General features: G+C 33.1%; 1 protein-coding gene across 1 annotated transcript; it reads left to right on the top strand.

Annotated features, from left to right (window-relative positions):
- Positions 1-94: 94 nt before the first annotated feature.
- Positions 95-13841, top strand: LOC114325405 (AP-2 complex subunit sigma). Its single transcript, XM_028273473.2, has 3 exons — positions 95-324; positions 426-575; positions 13177-13841. Exons 1-3 carry the CDS (start codon positions 322-324, stop codon positions 13450-13452), a joined length of 429 nt encoding a protein of 142 aa, XP_028129274.1. The 5' UTR covers positions 95-321; the 3' UTR covers positions 13453-13841.
- Positions 13842-14307: the final 466 nt, after the last annotated feature.

Below are 14307 nucleotides of genomic sequence, written 5' to 3' on the forward strand. Positions count from 1 at the left end.
ATACGACATGGCAAGTATATACAAGTAACGATTAATTCGCCAAGTTCACGAGTCATGTGAGTTCGGCTTTAGGTTAGTGTCAGTGTCAAAATTTATGGTGTAATCGAGTAAATCGAGTGTCACCCACACAAGGATCAACGATTTTAAAAAAACCTTCAGACTTCAGAATCAGAACTATCTTTACAATTTGGTGTTGATGTTGTTACTTGTGTATCTGTCATTTCGTTACTAGTTTAGTGCAGTAGATAGTATTAGCAGAATTAATAGTAAACTTATAATACTCATTTAATAATATACTCAGACTTACAAACAGTATTTATAATGGTAATATGTTAACAAATACTTTAATACTCATTTATTCTTGTTGTACATTCTTCAGTAAACGCCTACCAAACTGATATCTAATCAGGAATGTTGTTTTGTAGATTCGGTTCATCCTCATACAGAACAGAGCTGGGAAAACCAGATTAGCGAAGTGGTATATGAATTTTGATGATGATGAGAAACAGAAATTGATTGAAGAAGTTCATGCAGTGGTTACTGTTCGGGATGCCAAGCATACAAATTTTGTTGAGGTATGATAGAATAATTTATTTTCAATAATTCACTAAGCATTGTAATCTCTAGGGATTATAGCTAATGGCTCCATGAGTTAAAATCTTATGCTTGGGTGATGCGGATTATTCTTCTGTATCATTTATAGCGTGCTGGGTGTCTTTGCTGCTGTTGTGACTCTTTTCCATTCATCCAGTCATCTTCTCGGCCTTCCTCTACATCTGGGTCGTAGTTCAGTTAGTTACCTATCTTTCTCAGCATATCTGAGTGTGGGCATCTCTGTATATGTCCTAGCCATTCTAAGCAAAGAGATTTTATGTATCTAACTATATTTTCTTCCCATAATTGATATTCCTGAGTGATATTCCGTCAGAGGAGAAAGTTATAATAGGAGGTGATTTCAATGCACATGTGGGCCAAACCAAGGCAGGATACGAAGCAATACATGGGTAATTAGGCTTTGGAACTACAAATGAAGCTGGAGATGATATGCTTGAATTAGCAACAGCATTAGATATGGCGATTGTTAACACATTCTTTAAAAAGAGAGAAACTCAACTTCTTACATACAAAAGTGGACAACATCGATCCCAAATAGACTATTTCATGATAAGGAAAGAAGACATACGTGAATGCAAGGACTGCAAGGTAATAGTTAGTGAAACAGTAAGCCAACAACATAAGCTGCTTGTTCTGGACAGTAAAAAGTGAAACTAAACCAAAATGTCGGAGAGGACCACAAAAAATCAAGTGGTGGATGCTAAAAGATGAGAAAGAAGGTCTATTCAGGGAAAGAATAGTAGAGAAAATATGTTGGAACATGAAAGGAAGCCCTATTACAATTTGGAGAAAAATGGCCAGTAGTATTAGAGAGACTGCTATTGAAATACTGGGGAAAACGTCAGGAAAAAAGTTTGAGGATAAAGAGACTTGGTGGTGGTCAAACGAAGTTCAAGGAAAAATAAAAGAGAAGGGAAAATTATATAAAAAGTGGCAAGAAACCAGATCCAACACAGATCTTCAGAACTATATGGTCGCGAAAAAGGAAGCAAAAGCTAAATCAGAAGCGTATTCAAACCTATAAGATCAACTTGATACCAGGGAAGGCGAAACGAAGATATATAAAATAGCCAAACAGAGAGCAAAGAAAGCAAAAGATTTTAATCAGATTAGATGTATCCGAGATGAAAATAATAAAATACTAGTTCACGAAAAGGATGTCAAAAAGAGATGGAGAAAGTACTTTGACAGCTTATTAAATGAAGAATTTGACAGAGAGCCTGTGGAGTCAACGGAGACAGTAGCAGCAATGGTCACCAAAATAACAAACGAGGAAGTGGCTCAAGCGCTTCAAAAAATAAAGAAAGGAAAAGCGGTAAGACCAGATGATATTCCTGGGGAAGTATGGAAAGCATTGGGAGAGACAGGAATGAGGTGGCTAGCAGGTTTATTTAATAGAATTATGGAAGTTGGACAAATGCCAGACGAATAGAGAAACAGTATACTAGTACCTGTCGACAAAAACAAGGGAGATATACAGCAGTGTACAAACTACAGGACTATAAAACTGCTTAGCCACACCATGAAAATTTCAGCATTTCTTATTTTTACTTTTTATACTTAATGAATGATTGTACCTCATTTTTTTTATTGTATTATTGTATTTTTACTGTTAATGGGGTTTTCCCGTGGATAAATAAATAAATAAATAAAAAAAAAATATGGGAGAGAGTAATTGATAGACGGATATGTGAAGAGACTGACATATCCGAGAATCAATTTGGCTTTATGCAGGGCAGATCAACAACAGACGCAATTTTCATTATAAGGCAGTTAATGGAAAAATACAGGAGTAAAGAAACAAACGCTCATATGGTATTCATTGATCTTGAGAAAGCATATGATAGAGTTCCTCGAGAGATTCTGTGGTGGGCACTCAATAAGAAAGGAGTCCCTGGTGCATATGTAAAGATTGTGAGGGATGTATGAGGGAGTAACGACTAGTGTTAGGACAGGTGTGGGAGAGACTGATAAATTTCATGTGAAAGTAGGATTGCACCAAGGCTCGGTGCTTAGTCCGTATTTATTCTCATTAGTTTTGGACCACATAACAGCGAAACTACAGGGTAACATTCCATGGTGCTTAATGTATGCTGATGATGTCATGTTAGTAGGACATAGTGAAAGAGACCTAGAACAAAAACTGGAACAGTGGACTCGAGCTCTGGAGGAAAAAGGTTTAAAACTTAGTAGGACAAAGACAGAGTATTTGGAATGTTCATTTAAAGATGGAGTTAATACAAATAAAATGGTATCTTTGGATGGTGAACTGATTGTAAAAAGCAATAGTTTTAAGTACCTGTGATCGGTATTACAGAATAATGGAGAAATATATGGAGATGCATATGGCTGGATGGATGAAGTGGAAGGAAGCGAGTAGTGTGTTGTGTGACAGAAAAGTTCCAATGAAGCTGAAAGGAAAATTCTATAAAACAGCCATAAGACCGGCTATGATGTACTGAACTGAATGCTGGGCAGTGAAAAAGAAAGAGGAACAACGAATGCATGTGGCGGAGATGAGAATGCTTAGATGGATGAGTGGAGTGACAAGAAAGGATAAAATTAAAAATGAGTATATTAGGGGAAGTCTAGGTGTGGTACCAATTGATGCCAAAATGAGAGAGCATAGGTTGAGATGGTTTGGTCGTGTTCAACATCGAGACGTTAATCATCCAATATGAAGAGTAGCTGAAGTGGAGATTCGTGGAAGGAGTAGGAGATCAAGACCAAAGAAGACGTGGGGGAGACGATTAGGCAGGACATGTTGGTAAAGGGGATTAATATTGATATGACCCAGGATAGAATTGTGTAGAGAAATGCAATTAGGGAAGCCGACCCCGTATAGGGATAAGGCAAAGATAGTGATGATGAATTCTTCTTTAATTTCAGCATTTGTTTTCATTCTTCTTTCTGCCTCTTTTGTTACATTATGGCCCAGTATAATTCTTATTATTTTTCTTTCAAATGTCAGAAGGTTATCATCTTCATTTTCCTTGTTAATTTTTGTTGTTTCCATTCCATATATTACAACAGGTTTTATATAGGTTTATCTTTGTTCTCATACTTAGAGGCTTGCTTCTCAGCATATTTCTATTCATTCCATATGTTTTTTAGCCTTTCAAAATTCTTTCCACTATTCTCTTTTCCAGTTTTCCCTATCGTTATTGTTACTATCAACTGTAGTTTGTTTTTAAACCAGGAGGAGTAAACTAAAAAGACAGATTCACATTCAAGAAAGTCACTAGAAAAATCACCAAATGTATCTTCCTTTTTGGTTGATCATATAGCTTTCAAAGAGTTCTAAAAACAACTGTTTTTTACATAAAAGTAGGCTAAAAATCTAAAAATTAAAAGAATAACCCAGAAAACACAAAGAATCGCAGATATAACTTAATTAACCTATGAAATGCCAGTAGGGTCAGAATTTTATAAAATTCTCATGTCACAGTCATTCTCCTTGTCATACTCCTCTAACACTGAAGCTTGGAAACTATGTAATATAATGTTGATTTATACGTTTATATCGATAATTTCCATCTCTACTAGTTTCATCTCTTTTTACTGCACAATGTATTATGTTTTCTATCGTTTGCGTTATTTTGCTGGTTATTAGCGTGCTTCACTGGATAGCTTAAATATAATATACACTCACGGACAAAAATATTGCATATTTTGAAATTAACATGTGACATAAAATTTTTTGTGCTGCCTCCACTGTGACATAGAAATAGGATTTCTTTTCCGAATGCGATGTTTTAATATATCACTTGAGTCCAGGGTTCTTTACTCGTGCGTCATTAATACCTGGTGAGATAAAACACATATTTGATAACTCAAAATTTAACCTGTAATAGGAGCAGTAGCTACTTACTGTCACTTGCTGTTGCGTTTAGTAAATTTCAATTTCTGACTTATCATCGACTTATTTCGTATGCTTTTTAAATTATGACGCACGTGTAAAGAACCCTGGACTCAACTGTAAATGGTATAATCGGATTTAAATTTAACATGGACTATATTATGGTGGCCAATTAGTCCGTTCTTTAACGATAAAATATTGCAAAACCTCTAAATTTTATAGCTAACAAGTCAAAGAAAAAAAGTGATATTGTGCCGATATGTGCTTTTGCCCTGGGGGTGGTTTTCACCCCCTCTTGGGGGTGAAAAAATATTCGTCCAAAGAAAGTCAGGAAATGGATAAACTGGCTAATTTTAAGTAACTTTTGTTCTATAGAGTTTTTTCACTAAGTCAATACTTTTCGAGTTATTTGGCAGTGAATATGTTCATTTTTTCTACAAAATAACCACGCTTTTAGACGGTTTTTCGCAAATAACTCAAATAGTAAGTATTTTGTCGAAAAAACATTCTTAGCAAAAATATAGCCTGTAAAAAATTTAAAAAAATGGTGTATATGTCACGTCTCTACACCTAGTAGAAGCAGAGTTATAGCTAATGAAAAATAGGTTCATATTCGTCAAATTCCAAATGGAATACTTTAACGTGAAATAACCAAAAATGAAGCACATTTCGGGGAAAACTCATTACTACTTCTTTAAAGTGTTTAAAAAAAGCTTCATTTTTGTTTTATAAAAAAAAAGCTAGCATCAAAATTAAACAAGTTACGTTCAAAATAAAGTTAGTCCCTTTTGGTTTTGATAAAAAAATCGAGAAAATCACCCCCTAATTAGTATCTTAAATGAACTTAATCGTTACGACTTCACAAGTTTCTTGACTCGTGTATATATTGTTTATATGATCTGTAAGTTTCATCGGTTCAAAGTCATTATTATTGAAAGGGCTGTAGTTAAAATGGGTTGAACGAGTCACTGATCACGAATGTATGCAAATTTGGAAACACCAAATCTTAATAAATTTTTGTCTAACAGAAAAACAAAAAATACATGATATTCAGAAAAGCAAATCTGACTATTCTTGTTTTTTTAGATTTTTGGTATCTCTAACAATTTTTAAGTTATTTTGAAAAAAAGCATATTTTTCAAAATTTAAATTTTTAAAAATTTTATTTTGAAACCAATTTTTTTTTTAAAATAAGCACTGGGAATCGATGAAACTTACAGATCATATAAACACAACATAAGTAAAATAATTTGTGGAACGGTAACGATTAATTTCATTTAAGTTGCTAATTAGGGGGTGGTCTTCCCGATTTTTTTTTTTTTTTTGCAAAAACAAAAGGGACCAACTTTATTTTGAGCGTAACTTGCTTAAATTTAATGTTAGAAAATTTTTGTAAAAACCGAAATAAAGCTTTTTTTAAACACTTTAAAAAAAGTTATAATGGGTTTTCCCCAAAAACTGCTTAATTTTTTGGATATTTTTCGTCGAAATAATCTATTTGAAATTTGGTGAATATGAATCTATTTTTCATTGGCTATAACTCTGGTTCTACGAGATCCAGAGACCTAACGCGTACACCATTTTTTTACTTTTTTATAGGCTATATTTTTGCTAAGAACGTTTTTTTCGACAAAATACTTACTTTTTGAGTTATTTGCAAAAAACCGTCTAAAAATGTGGTTATTTTGTTGAAAAATGAACATATTCACTCGCAAATAACTCGAAAAGTGTTGACTTGGCGAAAAAGCTCTGTAGAACAAAAGTTACTTAAAATTAGTCAGTTTACCCATGTCCGGACTTATTTTGGACATATATTTTTTCACCCCAAAGAGGGGGCGAAAGTCACCCCCAGGGCAAAAGCACACATCGGCACAATATCACTTTTTGTCTTTGACATGTAAGCTATACGTATGCCAAATTTCATGTCAATCCAAGCGGTTCTTTAAAATTTAGAGCAAAAATCGTGAAAGAATGGACTAAATATAATTTTTAAATTGAATCTCATCAAGGTAAGTATTCATTATTCTACCCACATGAAGACCTGAGTCATGGTGCATTAACACGAATTTGTTATCCAATATGGCTGCCAAATGGCAAAACATGATCTAAAATATTTTTAATGTACAGCTGGTTCCTAAAAAAAACTGATACGACTCTTAGTAAGATTTGATCATTTTGAGCAGTGTATTTGATTGGTCTGACATTATAATATATTTATTATGACAGACAAATAATAAAATAAACAAACAACTGATTACATATTTTAATTCATAAATTGTAATAATTATTAAGACACGATGCTTTAATTCTGCGCCAAGTTGTCTTTCTTCTCAGAAACTGTGACATAATTCTTGTAGTTTTCGCATCTTCAAAAGGATTCCCTTCTAATCTCTCCAAAAGCATACAATCTTCAGGAGCGGTAGATATTTTTGATCTTCCAGAACCTTGCTTTCTTTAGAGAGTTTCTTGTTCTCTCCATCTTTTATTAATATTAAAAATTGTTCTTCTGCTTACATTAAAATGGTTCGCTACGGCAGATAGTGACCAACCATCTTCTAATTTCGTTACAGTTCTTGTTTTTAGTTCTTTGCTATCATGTGGAACCATTTTTTGAGGTTGAATCAACGGCACAGATAAGAGGTTGACCAACGGGTTGAACAGAACAAGTTATCTGACAAATTTTAAGATTTGGCAGTGACAGTGACATGTAAATAATATTGTATTTATCCTTCAAAATACACTGCTCAGTTTTCTACAGAATACGCTTTAAGAGTCGTATCAGTTTTTTTTTGGAACCAGCTGTACATATCAACTGTCATTCACCTGATCACCTCCACAAGTTCGGTATCTCCTTTCTAAGAAATACCACTCCATATAGCACTATGCCACCACCACCAAAATTAACATTCTGTATGAGGTTACATCTGGCATAACGTTTACCATACGGAAGCAAGATTTACAAAACTTCATCTACAGAAGAGTTGGCGAACAGTATGTCAGTTGTAACCTCATACAGAGCGTTACTCTTGGTGGTGACGGCATAGTGCTACGGAGCAGTGTTGCTTTGAAAGGACATCGAACACGTGAAGGTGATTAGGTGACTACCAACTAATATGTACATTAAAACCATTTTAGAAAGCCTAGTGAAGCCTTGATGAGATTCAATTTAAAAATTATACTGGCCAGTATACAGCCCAAATCCGATTATAGCATTTATGTGATATGTACTTTAAAATATCGCATTCTGAAATAAATCCTGTTCCTAGATATAGGATATAGGCTAAGGATAGCAGCACAAAAAAGTTCATTCCACATGTATATGCAATATTTTTGTCCGTGAATATATTTGTTTTGTAGATCAGTATCATTATAGTCCAGGGTAATAAGGTTTTTTCCATGACACTTCAACAGCCAGGGTACTGAAGAGTTTTTTCAACAGGTAATATCTGTATGAACGAATTGTACCTAACTATTTCCTGCGTAGGATCTGACGGCCATTTTTATTTATAAACAATTTAGTGTCAAAAAACAGTCTTTTTTCCTTTTTTTGCAAATTAATAGAAAACAGTAAGACATGGTTTTCTTAGTACAAACATCTTCGAGAAAATAGAAAAAGCTTTAAAATGGCGTATTACAAAGTTTAATACACTCATTGATTGTTAATATAATTGCGAAAAAAGGTCGAAATTTCAAAAAAAATTATTTTGCAATAACCATTGTAAAAATAAGTATAGTTTTGAAATTTTTGTCAAATGAGGGTTTGTTGATGCTTAATAAGTGACAAAAATTTCAAAGCGATTCATTTAATTGATTAAATTTTATTCAAATTGTTTATCCCAGAGAGCTTTTTTTGCAATAACATAAGTCAGAAAAAAATAAAACCATTCTACAGGTGTCAAATGAAAGAGCATGAGTTAAACTTTCAAATTGGTTTAAAAAAAGTGAATAAAAAATACATTTATTAGTATAAAATAATTATGCAAAAGTATGTTCAATTTTTCTTATAACCTTTTTATTTTTTATATAATAAATTATAATATATTTAGTACAATTTTTCATCAATTATCATATAAATAACATTACTTGGTAGTTATACACCTAAAAAACGGTAAAAAAATAGATTTTTTTGAAAAAAGTTATTCAAAAAGTTTAAATGATTAAAAAAAAAGAAAAATTTACGATACTTTTGTGTAATTATTTATTACTAATAAATACATTTTTTATTACTAATAAATACATTTTTTATTCACTTTTTTAAACCAATTTGAAAGTTTAGTTCATGCTCTTTCATTTGACACCTGTAGAATGTTTCTAACATTATTTTTTCTGACTTATGTTATTGCAAAAAAGCTCTCTGGGATAAACAATTTAAATAAAATTTAAACAATTGAATGAATCGCTTTGAAATTTTTGTTACATATTAAGCACCAAAGAACCCTCATTTGACAAAAATTTCAAAGCTGTATAGGTACTTATTTTTACAATAGTTATTGCGAAATTAATTTTTATGAAATTTTGACCGTTTTTCGCAATTATATTAACAATAAATGAGTGTATTAAACTTTGTCACCAAAATAACCAACGAGGAAGTGGCTCAAGCGCTTCAAAAAATAAAGAAAGGAAAAGCGGTAGGACCAGATGATATTCCTGGGGAAGTATGGAGAGCATTGGGAGAGACAGGAACAAGGTGGCTAGCAGGTCTATTTAATAGAAATATGGAAGTCGGACAAATGCCAGACGAATGGAGAAGCAGTATACTGGTACCTGTTTACAAAAACAAGGGAGATATACAACAATGTACAAACTACAGGGCTATAAAACTGCTTAGCCACACCATGAAAATATGGGAAAGAGTAATTGATAGACGGATACGTGATGAGACCGAAATATCCGAGAATCAATTTGGCTTTATGCAGGGTAGATCAACAACAGATGCAATTTTCATTATAAGACAGTTAATGGAAAAATACAGGAGTAAAGAAACAAACGCTCATATGGTATTCATTGATCTTGAGAAAGCATATGATAGAGTTCCTCGAGAGATTCTGTGGTGGGCACTCAATAAGAAAGGAGTCCCTGGTGAATATGTAAAGATTGTGAGGGATATGTATGAGGGAGTAACGACTAGTGTTAGGACAGGTGTGGGAGAGACTGATAAATTTCATGTGAAAGTAGGATTGCACCAAGGCTCTGTGCTTAGTCCGTATTTATTCTCATTAGTTTTGGACCAGATAACAGCGAAACTACAGGGTAACATTCCATGGTGCTTAATGTATGCTGATGATGTCGTGTTAGTAGGAAATAGTGAAAGAGACTTGGAACAAAAACTGGAACAGTGGAGACAAGCTCTGGAGGAAAAAGGTTTAAAACTTAGTAGGACAAAAACAGAGTATTTGGAATGTTCATTTAAAGATGGAGCTACTACAAATAAAATGGTATCTTTGGATGGTGAACTGATTGTAAAAAGCAATAGTTTTAAGTACCTGGGATCGGTATTACAGAGTAATGGAGAAATATATGGAGATGCATATGGCTGGATGGATGAAGTGGAAGAAAGCGAGTGTTGTGTTGTGTGACAGAAAAGTTCCAATGAAGCTGAAAGGAAAATTCTATAAAACAGCCATAAGACCGGCTATGATGTACGGAACTGAATGTTGGACAGTGAAAAAGAAAGAGGAACAACGAATGCCTGTGGCGGAAATGAGAATGCTTAGATGGATGAGTGGAGTGACAAGAAAGGATAAAATTAAAAATGAGTATATTAGGGGAAGTCTAGGTGTGGCACCAATTGATGCCAAAACGAGAGAGCATAGGTTGAGATGGTTTGGTCATGTTCAACGTCGAGACCTTAATCACCCAATACGAAGAATAGCTGAAGTGCAGATTCCTGGAAGGAGTAGGAGAGAAAGACCAAAGAAGACCTGGGGGGAGACGATAAGGCAGGACATGTTGGTAAAGGGGATTAACATTGATATGACCCAAGATAGAATTGTGTGGAGAAATGCAATTAGGGAAGCCGATCCCGCATAGGGATAAGGCAAAGAGAATGATGATGATGAGTGTATTAAACTTTGTAATACGCCATTTTAAAGCTTTTTTCATTCTCTCGAAGATGTCCGTACTAAGAAAACCATAATTCTTACTGTTTTTCATTAATTTGAAAAAACAAGGGAAAAAAGCCGTTTTTTTACACTAAATTGTTTATAAATAAAAATGGCCGCCAGATCCTACGCAGGAAATAGTTACAATTAGGGAAGCCGATCCCGCATAGGGATAAGGCAAAGAGAATGATGATGATGAGTGTATTAAACTTTGTAATACGCCATTTTAAAGCTTTTTTCATTCTCTCGAAGATGTCCGTACTAAGAAAACCATAATTCTTACTGTTTTTCATTAATTTGAAAAAACAAGGGAAAAAAGCCGTTTTTTTACACTAAATTGTTTATAAATAAAAATGGCCGCCAGATCCTACGCAGGAAATAGTTACAATTTGTTCTTATAGGTATTACCTGTCGAAAAAACGCTTCAGTACCCTCACTGTTGAAGTGTCACGAACAGGGTATATTTTTGTCTTATATACTCTGGCCTATTATAATCATTTATTTATTTATTTATTTATTTATTTATTTACGGGAGAACCCATTTTACAAAATAAGTACAATTTTAAAACAAGTACAATAATTTAAAAAAATACAATTAACATGTCAAAGGTTTAAAACAAAATAAAACATTTATAAGCTAAAAATTACAAGACAATTAAACATGAAAGTACACAGACAAATAATATAAATATTAAACATAAAAAGTAAGTACCTGCATCTGATAATAACTGTCGTCAAGTGATATTTGATAATACGGCCTTGAATCTATTTAAGCTGTAGGAAAAGTCGAGTTCCTGAAATTGATTTGCAATTCTTTGGCTTCGAGATAAGAACGATTAATGAGCATAATTTGTTCTATGCATCGGTACAGAAAATGAAACCAATTGTCTTGTCTGGCGGTTGGGAACTGCGAAATTAATTTTGGCTAACATATCTGGGCAGTCGATTTGTGAGTTAACCAGCTTAAATAATAGAATTAAGTCGTGATGTAATCGACGGCTTTTTAATGTAGTAATATTTAGCATCTGTAAAATATCGTCATAATGTTGCACATTCTCAATTTTATCACTATACAACTGATAATAGGGAGACCACACCGAAGAGCAATATTCCAGATGAGATCTAACCAACGAACAATATAGAATCTTTAATGGTTGGATGAACGTAAAATCAGAAGTAACTCGTTTGATATATCCAAGAAGCCTCAAAGATTTGTTAATGATGGTTTTAAAGTGCTCATGAAAAGTTAGTGAGGTATCTAGCCATATTCCAAGATCTTTGATTACAGTTCGTGATGAAAGAACAGATGTATTAATACTGTAATCATATAGTAAAGGGTTATTAGTTCGATAAAAACGCATGACATGACACTTACTTGTATTCAGTTCCATACCATTATTGATGCACCAACTTTGAAGTTTAATCAAGTCGTCTTGTAATTTTTCAGCATCTTCACTTGACCTTATTACAGAAAATACCTTTAAATCATCAGCAAATAGGAGTACCACACCATGGTGAAAACTTTTAACTATATCATTAATAAACAGATTAAACAATAAAGGTCCCAAGTGGGATCCTTGTGGTACGCCAGAAGTTACAGAAATTTCATTGGATTTAATACTGTTAAAACGTACAATTTGTTTTCTATTGGAAATATAATCTGCAAACCATTTTATTAACGATCCATTGATACCAAAATTTTCAAGTTTAGTTAATAGGAGCTCATGATTAACTCTGTCAAATGCTTTTGATAAGTCTGTATAAATAGCATCAACTTGATGACCTGCCTCCATTGCTTGTGTTATATAACTAATAAAATATAGAAGGTTGACTTCTGTAGATCTGCCACTGCAAAATCCATATTGTTGAGACGCTATTTTGTGCCTAAATACTAATGATAGATGTTCTGTTAATATGGCTTCAAACAGTTTGGGAATGGTGCTTAATATAGATATACGACGATAGCTCTTCATATCATGCTTATTCCCGCTTTTATAAATTGGTGTTATATAACTCAATTTCCAGTAACTTGGGAATTGACCTGATGATAATGACTCATTGAATATATAATATAAGGGACGAGCTAATACAAAACTACAGTATTTCAATAAGATAGGAGGTACTGCATCAGGACCTGGACCTTTCCGTGGTTTCAGATTAGTTAGATGTTGATAGACTTCGGAGATGCTAACAGAATAATTAGAAACATTCTGATCACTATCAGTTACGAGTATTTGATGTTGAGTAATATTATCCTTACGATACACGGATAGAAAATGAGAAGCAAACAGATTGGCAGATTCAGACATAGAATTGGACCTAACATTATCAAGGAACATTTCAGAAGGTAGAGAATTTTGGTCCTTATTGGCATTTGCAAGTTTCCAAAACAACCTACTGTCAGCCTGTATAGAACACTGGGCATCACTCACATACTGACTATAGCATTGTTTAGAGAGTACTTTACACTGAGATGAAAGACACGAAAATTTGTCGTAACTGTCTAAATTCAACAATGTGTTGTGTTCTTGGTGTGCTATTTTTTTTTTTTTTTTTTTTCGTATAACATTGTATTTATAATCATTTTTGTTTTGTTTTCAGTTTCGTAACTTCAAAATTGTATATAGAAGATACGCTGGGCTCTACTTCTGCATATGCGTAGATGTAAATGACAATAATCTGAGTTATCTAGAAGCAATACACAATTTCGTAGAAGTTCTTAATGAATATTTCCATAATGTATGTGAATTAGATTTGGTTTTTAACTTTTATAAAGTATATACAGTGGTCGATGAAATGTTCCTAGCCGGAGAAATCAGAGAGACTTCCCAAACAAAAGTGTTAAAGCAACTGTTGATGTTAAACTCCCTAGAATAGCCGTTTTTGTTGATATTCGGAATGGATGCTGATCAAGTAGCGTTTGATCTTCTGTAAACTGAACCTTTATGTTGGATGTGTGTTATTGTATCTACCTAAATTATCATTTTACTGATAGTTAATGCAGAGCTAAAAGCTAGATCAGGTTAAGATAAGTGTAAAGTACTCTATGACATACTTAGTATCGAAATATTCCATATTATTATGTTTTTTTAATGTTTATGTTTAGTTTAAGGAACAAATATATTTTTAACGTCTCAAATTGTTAAATGAAGAGATATTTTAAACCAATTTTTATTAGATAAAATGTACACAAAATGGAATATCTCCAAATTTAATGAAATACATATATAAACTATAAGACAAATAAAATGCTTCATTTACTTGTTTGTTGTACAGGTTTTTTTTATTATCTTCTTATGTTTTTCACAAAAACAAATAATAAAGTAAATAAGAGTAAATACTGTCGATATGTTTCACTTGGAAGAACTGCACGCCCTTAGAAAAGGAAAATCAAAAAAATATTTTTATTTATTGACTGGAAAACCCTTTTACCCATAAGAAAATTTTACAGTTAATTAAATATTAAAACAACCTAACAACCTATTCTTTTTCTTCGTTTGGCATCATAACCCTGGATGAGTCTTTGACTGTCTGGCTATATCCTTCCATTCAGATCTCTCTTGTGCCCTTCTCCTCCATTGTCTTATATTCATGGTTTTCAGATTGTCTTCCAGTGGCGGCTCGTGGGTAAAAATATCGGTGGGGCACTTTTATTTTGAGCGGCAAATACGAAATTATTAACAATTAAGTTAGTAAAAAAGATTTTTACCATTTTATGCTCAAAAGAGTCAA

This window comes from Diabrotica virgifera, chromosome 6 (genome assembly GCF_917563875.1).
Source record: "Diabrotica virgifera virgifera chromosome 6, PGI_DIABVI_V3a".
NCBI classification, from domain to species: Eukaryota; Metazoa; Arthropoda; class Insecta; order Coleoptera; family Chrysomelidae; genus Diabrotica; species Diabrotica virgifera.

Bases quoted from the DNA above. Each gene is read 5' to 3' on its own strand.
- LOC114325405 (XM_028273473.2), top strand. The intron at 576-13,176 runs GTATGATAGAAT...TTTTGTTTTCAG, and splicing joins AGCATACAAATTTTGTTGAG to TTTCGTAACTTCAAAATTGT.